The 16,526-nt window shown below is 38.0% G+C and overlaps 1 protein-coding gene across 2 annotated transcripts in view; it reads right to left on the bottom strand.

The window, feature by feature from the left end:
- Positions 1-5,422, bottom strand: part of CLGN (calmegin) — a 29,413-nt gene extending 23,991 nt beyond the window's left edge. Inside the window, exons 1-3 of one of the 2 annotated variants that reach the window (XM_005877718.2) lie at positions 5,201-5,422; positions 2,296-2,369; positions 1,590-1,648 (exon numbers count right to left, since the gene is read on the bottom strand). In XM_005877718.2, the coding sequence (XP_005877780.1) occupies positions 1,590-1,648; positions 2,296-2,369; positions 5,201-5,344 (277 nt within the window). In that variant the 5' untranslated portion in view covers positions 5,345-5,422. The remainder of the gene's footprint in view (positions 1-1,589; positions 1,649-2,295; positions 2,370-5,200) is intronic. The other variant, XM_005877717.2, reaches the window with a different exon arrangement.
- Positions 5,423-16,526: the final 11,104 nt, after the last annotated feature.

Here is a 16,526-nt window from a genome sequence, read left to right as displayed (position 1 = left end):
TCAGCAGCGCTAAGGATGTCCGACTGCAGTTTAGGCCTGCTCCCCGCTGGCAAGTGGACATCCCCTGAGGGCTGCCGGGCTGCCAGAGGGATGTCTGGCCACCATCTTAGGCCCAATCCCCCGGGGAGCGGGCCTAAGCCAGCAGGTGGTCATCCCCTGAGGGGTCCCAGACTGCGAGAGGCAGGCCGGGCGGCTGAGGGCCCCCCCCCCCCCCCCGAGTGCACAAATTTTTGTGCACCGGGCCTCTAGTTTTTTTTTTTCTGACCAGTAGCTATGACGCACACTGACCACCAGGGTGCAGATGCTCAATGCAGGAACTGCCGAGCTGCAGTGGCTTGGCAGCTGCGGTTCTTGGGTGTCGCATCCAGAACCAGAGAGGAGGGAGCCCGATTCTGGGGTGCATCACCCGAGAACCGCCTTCTCTATCTTGCAATCTGGGATCCCTCTATGGATGTCGGAGAGCCAGTTTCGGCCTGATCCCCACAGGCCAGGCCAAGTTTTTAATGAAAGATTTTTAAAACTGTGTTACTTTTTCTTTGCAATTATGCACAGACACTTATCAGTTATGAAAAAGGTACCACCTAGCATTAGTTCTACATGGTACCATTTAGTACCATGTAGACCAGTGATGGTGAACCTTTTGAGCTCAGCATGTCAGCATTTTGAAAAACCCTAACTTAACTCTGGTGCCGTGTCACATATAGAAATTTTTTGATATTTGAAACCATAGTAAAACGAAGATTTTTATTTTTGATATTTATTTTATATATTTAAATGCCATTTAACAAAGAAAAATCAACCAAAAAAATGAGTTCGCGTGTCACCTCTGACACGCATGTCATAGGTTCGCCATCACTGATGCAGACAATACCAGGTAATATAAAATCTGAGGTAATTAAAACTTCACAAAAGAATTTATATGGTTTCATAAGATATCCTGAAAGTTGGTCACTTAAAAGAATTGGTATTTATTAAACATCTATTGTATTTTTATTAACAACTCAATCTGAAAAATTTAAATAAGTCTATTCCCAATGTAAACCCTGTTTCCCAGCACTTAATGTTTCATGCCCATTTGCTTACTCCTAAAAATGTGAAAATGAAACTTACTCAAGTGGCACTTAAGAGATGCTATCATTGCTCAGCCTGTGTGGCTCAGTGGTTGAGCATCGACCTATGAACCAGGAGGTCACAGTCCAGGTCAGGGCACATGCCCGGTTTGCGGACTCGATCCCCAATGTGGGATGTGCAAGAGGCAGCCAGCTGGTAATTCCCTCTCATCACTGATGTTTCTATCTCTCTCTCCCTCTCCCTTTATCTCTGAAATCAATAAAATAAAAATATATTTTTTTTAAAAAGAGAGACGTTATCATTAACTACTATGAACACTAAATAGTCCTGCAAGGAAATCTGATATTGGTGGCTTAAATATGGATTACCCAGGGACTCCAAGAAATACTAGAAAAGAGACAAAAGACTGAATGTTCTATTGTGAAGACTGAGGTCCCATATACATATTTCATAGAAATATAATCTCTAAAGTTAGTGAATTTTGGGTCATACTAGTAATATTTAAATAAAAATTTTACCATTATATATGGAAGTCTCCATGTCTGTATCATCTTTCTTTGCTTTTGATAAAACCCACCTATAAGTAAAGGTAAAAGCAAATGTATAGCATTAAAAATAAAACTGCAATTTATAGATACAATGCATATTAGAAACACAATAAAAGAATATCCAACAGTTACTTCTCTTCAAAAATAAATATTTAGAGGCTAAATCGGACACCTATACATCATCCTGCAAGGTTAGAGTTAAATCAGATTTGCTATTTGCAATCAGCTGTATGATCATGGGTAAGATACATTAAGCCTCACTTTCTCACCTATAAAATGAGATAAAGGTAGTATTTACCTACCTATTTAGGACAGTGGCATATAATAATCAATAAGTAATGAATCTTATTGTTTTACCATTATTTAGAATAGAAAATTAAATTTGTCATGTAAAATTATATTATTAATATCTGTCCTAAAGGGGGAAGAATGTTATAAATTCTTACTTTATATTCATAATTGATTTGTTTTTATTTTCTTTATATAAATAACTATTCAAGTTAAACACTTCTATCCATAACAAAAATGTGTTAAGATACTAGTTTACACTGTCAAGTAAAGCACTTTAAAATTTTTTTATAGTTCCATAGTAGGGGCAATTTTCATAAGCCAATAACCAATAATTTCAAAAAAACTAATCAAGTCAAGGGAATCATTCTTTTGAATGAATACTCACCCAGCCAACCTTCCACTATCAAAAGTTTCTGTAAAATATACTCCTCCTGTAGGTTGAGGTGTCTTATATTTAATCTAGAAAATAATTTTTAAAAATCTAAAGTTATTCATCTTCACAAATATTTTAGTTAAATAATCTCACTAGTTAAGAACTTATTATATAATGGACATATAGGTAATACAGATATAAGGTAACATGGTCTCTGACCTCAAAACTTTGTTGTTGTTGTTTTAAATATATTTTATTAATTTTTTTTTAACAGAGAGGAAGGGAGAGGGATAGAGTTTTAGAAACATCGATGAAAGAGAAACATTGATCAGCTGCCTCCTGCACACCTCCTACTGGGGATGTGCCCACAACCAAGGTAGGTACATGCCCTTGACCGGAATCGAACCTGGGACCTTTCAGTCCGCAGGCCGACGCTCTATCCACTGAGCCAAACAGGTTACGGCTGACCTCAAAACTTTGTATCCTGGTGGTGAAAAGATACAAGAAAATATAAGAGATACTATGATGGGGGAAAAAACATACTGTATGTGCAAACAGAGGATACACTGATTCCTCTAACACAGAAGGAACAAGAAGCAATAGAGAAGGCCTCATGACACAGTTGACATGGCCTTAAAAGAATTCTAACAGGTTATCATATTTGGGGATATAAATCATTAGAAGCAAAATAAATAGCACAATAAAAATACAAGATAAAGAACTTAGTAAGCATGTAGGCTAGTTTAAAATTGACTCTTAAATTTCACTGCTATGTGACTAGAGAATGATGACACTATTAAAAAATTAGGAACCTATAAAACACTGCAAAGCAAATTATCTGCAGAGCTGCTCTGATGATGATCATGATGGATGAGGTGGTGGTGAGGGAGATACGGTGGCCTTTTAATCCTCACCACACTCCTACAAGAAAAGTACTGTTTTTGTGCCCATTTCATGTCTGATGAAGCTATAGGAGAGAGACTAAGTAACTTGCCCACTGTCTTGCAGTTAGTTATGAGTCCAGGCTGTCCTACTCCAAAGCTTGTACACTTCACCGCTACACTACATAGAACATGCCAACAAAAGAACTTACAAGATTAAAGATAGTTTACTGACAAATTATCAAGAGATAATTTGAATGGATGATGAATGATTAAATTTTGCCAAACATAATAGATCTGGGTCCTTTCTGAGTCAGCCTTCATGATTTTATTTGTATGATTAATTGTGAGATGCCTTCTCTGGCCTTTAGAGAAAAGGATGTAGAAGTACTTTTTCCATTTTCATTGCCCCTATCCTGTCCTAATAGTATAACATTTCTTGTCTGTTAAAGGGAGAAAAATCAGTAATTAACCAGTTAACTGCCACGATATTTTGAATTTAATTTAAAAAGGCCCACCGCTTGTGTCTATAGACGCTTATGGTGTACAAATGGTTAAACAAGATTCCACATAATTATCAACAGGGTCAAGATTCTGCTATCAAAATAGTCAACTGACTATGAAGTTACCTGCTCTGTTTTTGGCACAACGGAACATTGAAAACAAGATTCCACATAATTATCAACAGGGTCAAGATTTGCTATCAAAATAGTCAACTATGAAGTTACCTGCTCTCTCTGTTTTTGGCACAACGGAACATTGGGCAATGGTGTCAGAGAGGCCTCCTTCTTCTGTTAGACCGCCCTTTACATCACCAGCAGTGTATTTTGCCCTTTATTTATATTTTATCGTAACTTGATTACTCATGCCATACAATTAGAAGGGCCAAAAATCAAAACTGTTCTTTCCCACTTTTTATCACCTTTTCAAATTATCATCAACCGTAGTTAAGAGGGGTGGGTATCTGCCAAAAGGTTTGGAGTGTTCACCTCCAAAGACCCTGTAGTAGCTGTATCTAACTCAGTCATTAGCACTTTGGTTACTTACTCTCTGTGGTTCATAAAACTAAGTTTTAAAAGACTGTGCTTGTGGAGCTTAAAATTTAACAGGAGAGTGAATATTCACATTAAACAGCTGAACAACACTTGCATTTGCAAATAGAAACCTCTACAATGAGTCTATAACAACTGCATATTACTCTCACCCTCTAAGCACAGCTGGCACAATACAATTGATGCTCTCTCACCATCAAAAATATTTCTGAAAAATGTCTGACTGTCCTAATATTATATACTAGAGGCCCAATGCACGAAATTCATGCAAGGGGCTTGGCCCTCACAGCCCTGGCTTCATCCAGAAGGTCGTCCAGAAGGACGTCCGGAAGGTCATTTGGCTGTCCAGTCTAATTAGCATATTATGCTTTTATTATGACAGATGAATAGTCCTCAATGTGGAAACTCTTACGGATTGTCAAGACATAAAAAAAACTCTGCCAAGTTTTTCAGACTCCTGTTAGTCCCCACCTCACAGCACATTTTATCGATGCTAAGACAGAAACACAGTTGGGCTTGCTAACTGCTGACCTCGTCATCACTTCCCTTTCTAATTCATCCTCCTATTTAGTACTTTTTTTCCTTCAAGGCACGCACAAAAAAAGCTACTTTACTTTACTTCTAGGAGAACTGCAAATAATACTACCTTTTCTTTTACCTACAGAGAGCTGGCAGTGTCAGAAATAAGACTGGAAACCTTTCTCTTAGCTAGAAGCACTTCGTCCTCTTTAGCCAGTGATGAACTCCTATTTTCCTAGTAAAAACCTTCCCCATACTTATTTGGTAATAAAACCATGTCAAGTGCCATGCACCAATTTCTGTAGTTACGGGCACTCTAAAACACAAAGCAAAAAATAGTTGGAGGAAAGCATGTTCTTCTACTTATTTAGAAAATGACTTTGACTGAAATAAATCTTAAGAGATTAGTCAGTCCTATGTATCATGTAAAGAAATAATTTACAACTGATTTCTCAATAACCTTACCTCTGACGAGAGTTCATTTTCATTAACATCAGTCTCTTCTGGATTTTCATCAAAGTCTGTCATCTCAACATCATCATCCATGAATTCTGCATTAACTGAGATGCATAAAATACCCAAACATAGCCAAAAGCCTTGGAAATGCATACTGATTATCTGTGAAATTAAAAGTTATTAGTGAAAATAAAACAAAGTTCTGAAAAAATATGTGTAAGTATACTTACAAAGAAATCATTTCTTCTTAATACCTCCTTTATTTCAGGATGGCTTTTAAAACAAATCATTAAGAAAATTACTTAAATTATGTTTTGACCATGTGGAAAATACCAACTTTCAATCTCACAGGACACAGATTCTAGAGCTACAGGCCTGCCTCCACAAATCTGAAGATACAGATAACAGTGATCACCAAACTCAAATAATAAGTGCACCCCCTTTTCTTTCCTACATGTTTGTTTAAGTTGCTTTATTTATTATAACATTGTATAAGCATATAAAAACATACAATTGGAAATCTTAATTATAAAGCCAAAGTACATTGATAAACACCAAAAATTAAAGAAAATGACTTTTATCACAATTTAATGTGATAGTCTTTGGCTGAAATCAAATCACAGCTTAACCCCTAGAGTGCCACGGAGCGCGATCGCGCTCCTCCTGTCTTTCGCCAAAAGTGCCAGGAGCGCTATCAAAGCTTCGAAATGGCGTCCAGTTCTAAGTCTGCTTTTGTTAGTGATGATGATATTGCTAAATATGTCAATGTAGTAAAGGTTTCCTTAAGTTTTTGAATATGTAACTTCATTTACTTGCGATTCATAATTTTTTTCCTAAACTGCTGTAAAATCAGCAAAAATGCCTTGGCAATTTTAGCATAGTTCCTAGGATATTGGTTGGCACTCAAAGGGTTAAAAACCAAACAAATATGGGACTCTTATTGCAAAAACATTCTGCTGAGTAAAAGAAGCCAGTAATAAAAGACCACAGATTATATGATCCCATTTAAAAGACAGGCAAATCCAGAGAAATGAAAAATAGATTAGTGATTACCTAGGGAAAAGAGTGGAAAGAAAGGGTTAATGGATAGAAAGATTTGGAGGAGAAGGAAGGGTGCTGAAAATGTTCTAAAACTGGAATATGGTACTGACTGCATAACTGTAAGTATTTTAAAATCCACTGATTTTCACACATTAAACTGAAGGTGCAAATAATGTATCAATAAGCTGTTTCTAAAAAAGAATCATTCGGCTATACAAAGCTTTTTTTCCATAGTTAACTCAACTGATTAGGACCCTTTCTATTGAGATCAAAATGTTACATGGATGTGTGGGCGAGTTTGCCTTGGTTTATTCTAAAGGTCATTGGCTCAACTCTAAAGTTGAAAACATGTTTTTTTTTTTAAATCAACACGAGTCTACCATAATATGAACATTCTCTATTAAAAGGTATGTTAATGACACCATCTTTATGTTCAAAGACAATACAAAACGATGCATGCTGCCATTTGTTAGAAGAGTCTGAGCTCTCTGAATCATAAGAAGGAAGTGTAACTGGGATAGGAAGTAAATGAAGGAGGGCAGTTTGACTCAATAACAAGAAATTTTATTTCTTAAAATTTTCACTTACTGGCACAGAAATGAGTATATTTGCAAATTGCTTATTAACTGTTAATAACCCTAAAAGCTTCATTGTTCTAAAAATTTAAAAACCTCTCATGATTTATACAATGTAAAGGTGCTTTGCTTGACTATCAATAACATTTGAGTAAAACAGAAATGCATAAATTAATAATAGCAGTACTAATGAACATTAAAATCACTTTAGACCCATATCTTCTTCAAAATGAACACACATACTTTAGGTTCTTAATAATTAATTTGTTGGGGATAAAAATGTCCTAAGTGCTTTGTATGAGCTCTGGTGTACTGGCCCGCCGTGGAAGAATTAATGAAAAGCCCAGGAAATAAACAGGGTGGAAATTATCACCTCTAATCTACAAACTGGAATCAGAAAGATTTAAAAAACTGGTCAAAGTCACATGATTAGAAACCATCCAAAAACATTACATCAACATGCCATGCGACCTCTTATTTTAATTTTACCCACTGCTTTATGTTTACTGATAAAGCAATGGAAAGAAATCACAAAAATGTTAACAGCATGCATTTTCAAACCTCCTAGAAATTTCCAAAATTTAGATTACTAGTAGTATTAAGCTATGAAGATATTTACCCAAAAATAGCCACATCTACCTTGCTATACAAGTGAAATACTTAAAAATAAACTGCAAGTGGTCACAAACTGTTCTGTAGACAATGCAGTTCTATAACAGTCTCCATTAAGAAAAATATTCCAAGGTTCTTGTTGCTATTTATTCTTTTTTTTTAAAAAAAAGTAGAAATATAAACCTAATGGTTTCTGCTTAATTCTTCAGTGTTCTAACATTATTCAATGATACACCAGCTGACAATTACATCATGAAGTTCAGTGTATCACTTTAAAGTCTATTACACTATGGTGTGAACATGCCATCAAGCTCCAAACAAAACTGTGAGGTTTGTCACACATTGTTTTTTAAAAGAATAAGTAAGATATTGCCGGGCCTGGAACTTTGACGTAACTAATCTGTGCAGTTTAAATTTTTTTTAATTGTGGTAGAATGTACATAACATACAAGTTATCATTTAAACCAATTTTAACTGTTCAGTTCAGCAGTGTTAAGTATATTCACACAGTTATACAACTAAGCTGCAGAACTCTTTCCTTCTTGCAAAACTAAAACCATACGCATCCAGGAACTTCTACATTCCCCCCTCTCCTAAGTCCCTGGCAACTACAATTTCTTTATTAGTTCTAACAGGTGTTTTTGGGTGTGTGTGTGTGTGTGTGTGTGTATGGAATCTTTAGGTTTTTCTACATATAAGGTCATATAGCCTGTTAATAGAGATAATTTTACTTCTTCCTTTTCAATTTAGAGGTCTTATTATTTCTTGCCTACTTGGTCTAGCTAGGACTTCCAGTACAGGTATCCCATTTTCAAAAAGTGTGTGTGTGGCGGGGGGGTACCCTTTGCTTTACACCAGTTTGACTTGTGAAAGGTTTCATAGGAAAAAATCTACTTTCAGATAGTGGGGGAAACATATACTATGTTGAATAGAAGTGACAAAAGCAGGCATCCTTTATTTTGTTGCATATCTTAGAGCAGCGGTTCTCAACCTGTGGGTCGTGACCCCTTTGGGGGTCAAACGACCCTTTCACAGAGGTCGCCTAAGACCATCGGAAAACACATATATAATTACATACTGTTTTTGTGATTAATCACTATGCTTTAATTATGTTCAATTTGTAACAATGAAAATACATCCTGCATATCAAATATTTACATTATGATTCATAACTGTAGCAAAATTACAGTTATGAAGTGGCAACGAAAATAATTTTATGGTTGGGGGTCACCACAACATGAGGAACTGTATTAAAGGGTCGCGGCATTAGGAAGGTTGAGAACCATTGTCTTAGAGGAAAAGTTCTGTCTTCACCATTGAGTATGATGTTAGCTTTTCATACATGGCCTTTATTATTGTGAGAGAGTTTTTGTTGTTGTTCATAGTTTGTTAAGAGTCTATATATATAAAACCCTAATATGCAAATAGACCAAATGGCAGAACAACCAAACAACCAGTCGCTATGACGTGTGCTGACCACCAGGGGGCACGCGTGGAACATGGCAGGCATCGGCCATGGCAGGATGGTGGAGCAGGATGGAGGGCACCAGACCAAGGTGGGGCGCCAATCGCTGTTATTAGGGTGAGACTCTGGTGGTTACTGAAAATTCACAGTCCTCCGGGCACTCGCTTCACACCGTCAGCGGGTGCAAGCGGGGCCAGCACCGTCAGTGCGTGGGAGTGGCGACGATGGGAGCGGCACTGCTGGCAGACAGGGGACCAGGGGCCATGGTGGGAGGGGCCAGGCGGGGGTGTGGAGGATGGGTTGAGCCCCGCCCCTGTGCCCACCACAGCCTTGCAGCCCACAGTTCCTTTCAAGGTGCACAAATTTGTGCACTGGGCCCCTAGTTTTTTATAAAAGGGTGCTGAATCTTGTCAAATCCTTTTTCTGCATGAATTGATAATCATGTGGGGTTTTTGTCTCCATTCTAGTAATGTGGTGTCTTATGTTGATTGATTTTCATATGTTGAACCATCCTTGCATTCTAAGAATAAATCCCAGGAATACACTTGGTCATTTTAATTGATAACAATTTTTGTATCCCTATTCATTAGGGATATTGTTCTGTAGTTTTCTTCTCTGACAGCTATCAAGCTGTTGCAGCACTCATAGAGTAAGTTTGGAAGTGTTCCTTCTTCTTTAATTATTTGGAAGAGTTTGAAGAGGACTGGAATTAAGTTTTTTCCAATGTTTGGTAGAATTCACCAGTGAATTGGGAGGTTTCTGATTACTGATTCAATAACCTTCTAGTCTTTTCAGATTTTCTATTTCACCATGATTTAATCTTAATAGGTTATATGTGTCTAGGAATTTGTCCATTTAATCTAGGTCGTCCAGTTTGTTGGCATATAATTGTTCATAATATTCTCTTTTTATCTGTAGAAATGTACTCTCTTTCATTTCTGATTTTAATTATTTGAGTCTTCCTTTTTTGCTTATTCAATCTAGCTAAAGGTTAGTCAATTTTGTTGATCTTTTCAAAGAACCAACCCTTGGTTTCACTGTTTTCTCTATTATTTACCTACTAGATGCCCAATGCACGAAATTCATGCAAGAGTAGACCTTCCTTCCCCTGGCTGCCGGCACTGGCTTCCCTCTGGCACCCAGGACCCAGGCTTCCCTCGCAGCCCCGGCTTTGTCTGGATGGTCATCCGGTCTAATTAGCATATTATGCTCTTATTATTATAGATGACCTATTCCATTTATCATGTTTATTATTTCTGTCCTGCTGCTAGCTTTGGTTTTTCTACTTTCTTAAGATATAAAGTTAGTTTGTTAATTTGAAATATTTCTTTTTTAATATAAGCATATACAGCTGTGAGTTCCCCTCTTAGCACTGCTTTCACTGTGTCTGATAAGTTTTGGCATGTTGTGTTTTTGTTTTCATTTATATCAAGATATTTTATTATTTCCTTGTGATTTTCTCTTTGACTTTTTGGTTGTTTAAGAGTGTGGTGTTTAATTTCCACACATTTGTGGATTTTCCTGTTTTCCTTCTGCTACTGATTTTGGTTTCATTATATTGTAATTGAAAAAGATGCTTTGTATAATTTTGATTTTTAAAAATTTACTGACATGTTTTATGGCCTAACCTATGGTCTATCTTAGAGAATATTACATGTGCATTTAAGAAAAATATGTATTTGCATCAATATTCATAGAGGTTTTGGCCTGAGGTTTTCTTACAGAGTCTCTGTCTGGTTTTGATATCAGGGTAATGCTGCCTCATCGAGTGAGTCTAAAATTATTCCCTCCTCTTAAATATTTTAAAAGAGTTAGAGAAAGATTGGTATTATTTCTTTCAATAAATTGGTATCCATTTTTCTTTCTGCTGTTATTAGGTGGAGTGTTCTTTATGTGTCCTATTATGTCCAAATAGTTTATAGTATTGTTCAAGTCCTCTATTTCTGTATTGATCTATATGGTTGTTCTGAGCTATGCAGTTTTAGTGCAGCAAGAATTTGTTTATATGGTATAAGGTAAAACATTTAGTGCTGATGCTACCATCTTCCCTCCTTATAAACATATAAAAGATAGCAAGCCCAGGGTTCTATGCTTCTTGTGTATTTCTCACTCCATACAAGTTGCTGAAATTACCAAATATCATTTGTGCCTTCATTTTCATGTATCATTGATCTCATGTAAGTTCTCTACCATGATTCTGGGCTAATCAATAACAAATTAAAGTATAAGTAACTTTGTCCATTGACATACCATCCTCCCTAATTTTTGAAACCAAGACCAAGCAGACTAATATACCTCAAAGAACTTCACCAACATCACTGAGAAGCCCTAATAAATTTCCACTGAGAACTCCAAATCACAAACTATAAAGTGTAGTTCATTTATTGGTATTGAAGTAAGGCTCAATTCCACAGCAGAGGTAGCTAGAGCACTAAAAATAAGACAATCATAGGATCCCCAATATTTGTTGTAAAGTGTGAGAGAGACTGCTAGCTGATCACGAAGTTGTTTTTTTCTTTTTCCAGGGGACAACACTATATTATATTTTCTTTGGAGTGAGGTGTGAAGTGGAGTTAAGAGGGAGACCCAGGAAAGCTTGTTTTGCATTTCTACTCTTGAGTCTGAAAGCCTGAAAGCCAGAAGAACCAATGGTATAAATTCCAGTCTGAAAGCCAGCAGGCTCAAGACCCAAGAGGAGCCAAGGTTTCCGTTTGACTTCAAAGGCAGGAAAAGACTGCAGTACCAGCTAAATACAGGCAGGAGGGGTTCTGTTTTTGTTGTGTTGTTGTTCTATTCAGGCCTTCAACTGATTAGTTGAGGCCCACCAACATTGGGAAGGGCAATCTGCTTTACTCATTCTAACATTCAAATGTAATCTCATTCAAAATCTCCCTCACAGACACACCCAGAACAGTGTTTGATCAAATATCTGGGCACACTGTGGTTCAGTTGACACATACAATTAACCATCACAGCCATCCACTCCTCAGGAACACCAGAAACCATGTGAGGCCTCTGAGGTGGCTTTTTTTTTTTTGAATTACATTTATTAATACATTTGTTAACGAAAACTGGGTATATTTTCCTAAATCAGAAGAACCTATAAACAACAAAAATTCCTTAAGAAATACAGCAGAAAGTGGGAAAGAACCATAATAGCAGAAATAATCATTGGAAATACAACTTTCTGGCGGTTTAGGCAACAAAGTGCTACAAAATATCCGAGGAGTCTGGATCTAATGTTATAAAAGTGAGAAACTACTAAAGGTCTGAGATTAGTGAAATGATGAGAACTGAAATCCTGAATATGTGAATAAATCTGCACTGGGTTTTAAAACCATAGCTACACACTAAAGTTAAAATTGACTAAATAGCATCATTTGCTAATTTTTTACTAAACATCATAATGATACATTTTCTTATTTATTTAGGATTATACTATTTCTACACAGTTCCAAAATAATAGCTTGGGGCAACTTGCAAAAAACAAAACAGACATAGATATAAGCTCACCCAGCACTGGAATTCTCTATCATTTCTGTATTCATAGTATCCCAAGAGTGCTGGAACATGATAAATAGGAACATGTTTATGAAATAAATGAATGAATGCATAAGTGATGGGGAGGAGAAGAGGAGGGAGAAGGCTCCAGGAAGGAGGGAAAGAGATGTTTCTAAGCAACCAACTAGGAGAATTTTCTCTTAGCAGCATAGCAGCAACAAATTTAGCGAAAGGGTTTCTAAGCAATTGGGGGAAAACAGAAATAAAATGAGGGAGTATTCACTATAAAAGTCTACTACAGGCTCCTTGGAGGTAAAAATCTTTTCTTGAATTTAACTCGTAGAAAAATTTATGAACTGAATCCTTACACAATAGATGTCTTTATGGTTTTAAGACAGATAGTTATGGCAATGCTTCTGATGTTGGCCCTCTAAAGTTTATTAGAACATTGTTAAAACAACAAAATGAAGGCATTTCTATAGAGTAGGAATATAATGGTCTAGGAAGTTTGCTGTTTTATGATCTGGTTTAATATGGAGAATTAATCATATTTTTTAAATTCTACTCTACATTTATGAAAAACCGTCTCTGATTATGAGTTATTTCATAATCTTGCTATGGACATGCTACATTTGAACAACTCAATTCATAATTTGCTTTTCTAGAAAAGATAATAAACAGAAAAATTTAAAAGTTTTGTGTTACTACATCACAAAAATAAAAGTGGACAAATTTTCACCAAAATTAAAGGGTATTCTTAAAAATTGACTTTCAAGGATCACAAATGAGGTGAAGAGGCAGGTAACAGTGACACTATTGGCAGGTAGCCTTCTTCCAAAGAAGCTGCAAGACTCAACTTAAAATGCAGCTGTTTTCTCACAGAAGAAAATAGCACGCTACAGAATTTACTCGTTTGGTGATAGCTAATGTTTCCAGAAATTCAGAGGAGTCTAGACAGTAGATAATAAAATTCATCATTCACACATATTTGTGATCATCAATATGTGCCAGGCATATATCAGACACTAAACTTACAGTCATTAGCAAAACATACTTGGCTTCTAGCTATAAAAGCTAGCTAAAACTCTCAAATCTTATTCAGAGGTCACTTCCTCTTTAGATTCAAATCACTATCCATCTTCAAGAATGTCCCAAAGTGCCCTTACTGGTTTGGCTCAGTGGATAGAGCGTCAGCCTGCGGACTCAAGGGTCCCAGGTTCGATTCTGGTCAAGGGCATGTACCTTGGTTGCAGGCACATCCCTAGTAGGGAATGTGCAGGAGGCAGTTGATTGATGTTTCTAACTCTCTATCCCTCTCCCTTCCTCTCTGTAAAAAATCAATAAAATATATTAAAGAAAAAAAAAAAAGAATGTCCCAAAGCTTCCATTAATTTGAACTTGGTTTTTCCTCCCAAGCCTGCTTCTCTATCTCCTTAATTCCCTTCTCCCACTAACTGCACCTCCAGTCAACCATTATCTTAAAACTAGTCATTGGTAACTAAATACATGTGGGTATTTCTTAAATGCTTCTCTCTGTCCCCGTGCCACAGCCTTAAGGATGGGAAAGGAAGCCATGCTTTCTGAAAAGGAGAAGTAAACTCCCACTATGCCTCTTCAACTCCAGTCTTGCCAACCTTCAAATCCATCCTCCACCTTCTAGCATGAATTTTCTTTTAAAAAGCAACACTTATTTCGCTGTTCATTAAAATGCTCAATAGTTCTCTGTAGTTCTCAGCATAAATTCTGCCCATTTAAGACTCATTTCTGTCATTCTCTTCAACACTCGCCTATTTAACATATTCATGCTTTCCTATGTGCTATTCTTATATGCCTTTTTACTATTCAGGTTTAATGGCGGGCTGGGGACTCGTCCAACGCTAGTGTGCCTCAAAAACAGTATTTGAAAATCACTATTATTTAAAGTTTTAGTTGTTGTGCAGCTTTGGGAACTCATCTACAGAATGGGATAGAAAACACACTGAACTGGCACCATGGCAAGGTTTCTAGTCCTATTTTTAAAAAGGCAACGGGTTAGCCCTAGCCAGTTTGGCTCAGTGGATAGAGTGTCGGCCTGTAGACTGAAGGGTCCCAGGTTCAATTCAGGTCAAGGGCACATGCCTGGGTTGCTGGCTTGATCCCCAGTTGGGGGTGTGCAGGAGGTGCCTGGGTTGCTGGCGCATCCCCAGTTGGGGGTGTGCAGGAGGCAACCGTTCAATGATTCTATCTCATCATTGATGTTTCTGTCTCTCTCCCTCTCCCTTCCTCTCTGAAGTCAATAAAAATATATTTTAAAAAAAATAAAAAGGGGACCAAGATGGCGGCATAGGTAAACACCGGAGACTGCTGCCGCAAACAACCACTTCAAAAATACAACTAAAAGACGGAACAGACATCACCCAGAACCACAGGAAGGCTGGCTGAGGAGAGACTCTTCAACTAGAAGGAAAGACAACAGCATACCGAGGCTCAGAGGAGGCGCAGTGTGGAAAATACTCAGGTACGAAGGTGCGCGCGCAAAGCGGGCTGGTGGCTGAGAGCGCGGTTGTCGTTTTCGGTCAGGGGGGAGTCTCAGACTCTGAGCTCCAGATACGGGCGAATCGCTGGGGACTCGGACCCAAACGGGAGAAGCGGGAGTGTCTGGCATCAGTTGGAAGGCAGCTTTCCCTCCGAGGTTTGCAGCGGTTCCGGGGGTTCTGAGAAGCAGAGCCTCTGGGAACAGGACTGAGGGCACCATAACGGCTCCCTCCGCCCGCCCTGTTGAGCCCGCCCCGCCCAAGCCCTGCGCAGAGCCATTTGCCGGATCGCCTCAGGCAAAGGCTAGATTAGCACCTCCCCAGAGGACAGAAGTTTTCCGCGGCAGACACAGCTGATTCACACAGCCAGTCGGCCTGGTGGTCAAATCCCTCTAGTATTAACTACAACAATCAAGGCTCAACTAGAACAAGACTGCGCACAAAGACCACTAGGGGGTGCACCAAGAAAGCATAAAAAATGCGGAGACAAAAAAACATGACAGAAATGGAGGATATAGAGCTAAAAAACGCAATTTTGAGGGCTTGCAATAAACTTCTGGAGAGCCTCACGAAAACTAATGAGACCCTCGATGCTATGATAAAGAAACTAGAAATTAAGCATACACGCTCTGAAATAAAGAATATTACACCCAATAGCAGACCAGAGGAGCGCAAGAATCAAGCCAAAGATTTGAAATGCGAAGAAGCAAAAAACACCCAACCGGAAAAGCAAAATGAAAAAAGAATCCGAAAATACGAAGATAGTGTAAGGAGCCTCTGGGACAGCTTCAAGCGTACCAACATCAGAATAATAGGGGTGCCAGAAGATGAGAGACAGCAAGATATTGAAAACCTATTTGAAGAAATAATGGCAGAAAACTTCCCCCACCTGGTGAAAGAAATGGACTTACAGGTCCAAGAAGCGCAGAGAACCCCAAACAAAAGGAATCCAAAGAGGACCACACCAAGACACATCATAATTAAAATGCCAAGAGCAAAAGACAAAGAGAGAATCTTAAAAGCAGCAAGAGAAAGAGACTCAATTACCTACAAGGGAATACCCATACGACTGTCAGCTGATTTCTCAACAGAAACTTTGCAGGCCAGAAGGGAATGGCAAGAAATATTCAAAGTGATGAATACCAAGAACCTACAACCAAGATTACTTTATCCAGCAAAGCTATCATTCAGAATTGAAGGTCAGATAAAGAGCTTCACAGATAAGGAAAAGCTAAAGGAGTTCATCACCACTAAACCAGTATTATACGAAATGCTGAAAGGTATCCTTTAAGAAGAGGAAGAAGAAAAAGGTAAAGATACAAATTGTGAACAACAAACATGCATCTATCAACAAGTGAATCTAAGAATCAAGTGAATAAATAATCTGATGTACAGAATGAACTGGTGATTATAATGAATCAGGGACATAGAAAGGGAATGGACTGACTATTCTTGGGGGGGAAAGGGGAATGGGAGATGCGGGAAGAAACTGGACAAAAATCGTGCACCTATGGATGAAGACAGTGGGTGGGGAGTGAGGGCGGAGGGTGGGGCGGGAACTGGGAGGAGGGGAGTCAGGGGGGGGAAAAAAAGAGGAACAAATGTAACCTGAACAAAAAAGATTTAAT

Source organism: Myotis brandtii, unplaced genomic scaffold (genome assembly GCF_000412655.1).
Source record: "Myotis brandtii unplaced genomic scaffold, ASM41265v1 scaffold53, whole genome shotgun sequence".
Classification (NCBI taxonomy): domain Eukaryota; kingdom Metazoa; phylum Chordata; class Mammalia; order Chiroptera; family Vespertilionidae; genus Myotis; species Myotis brandtii.
Note: the sequence above shows the minus strand (reverse complement) of the source record. Positions and strands in the feature narration are given on the sequence as shown.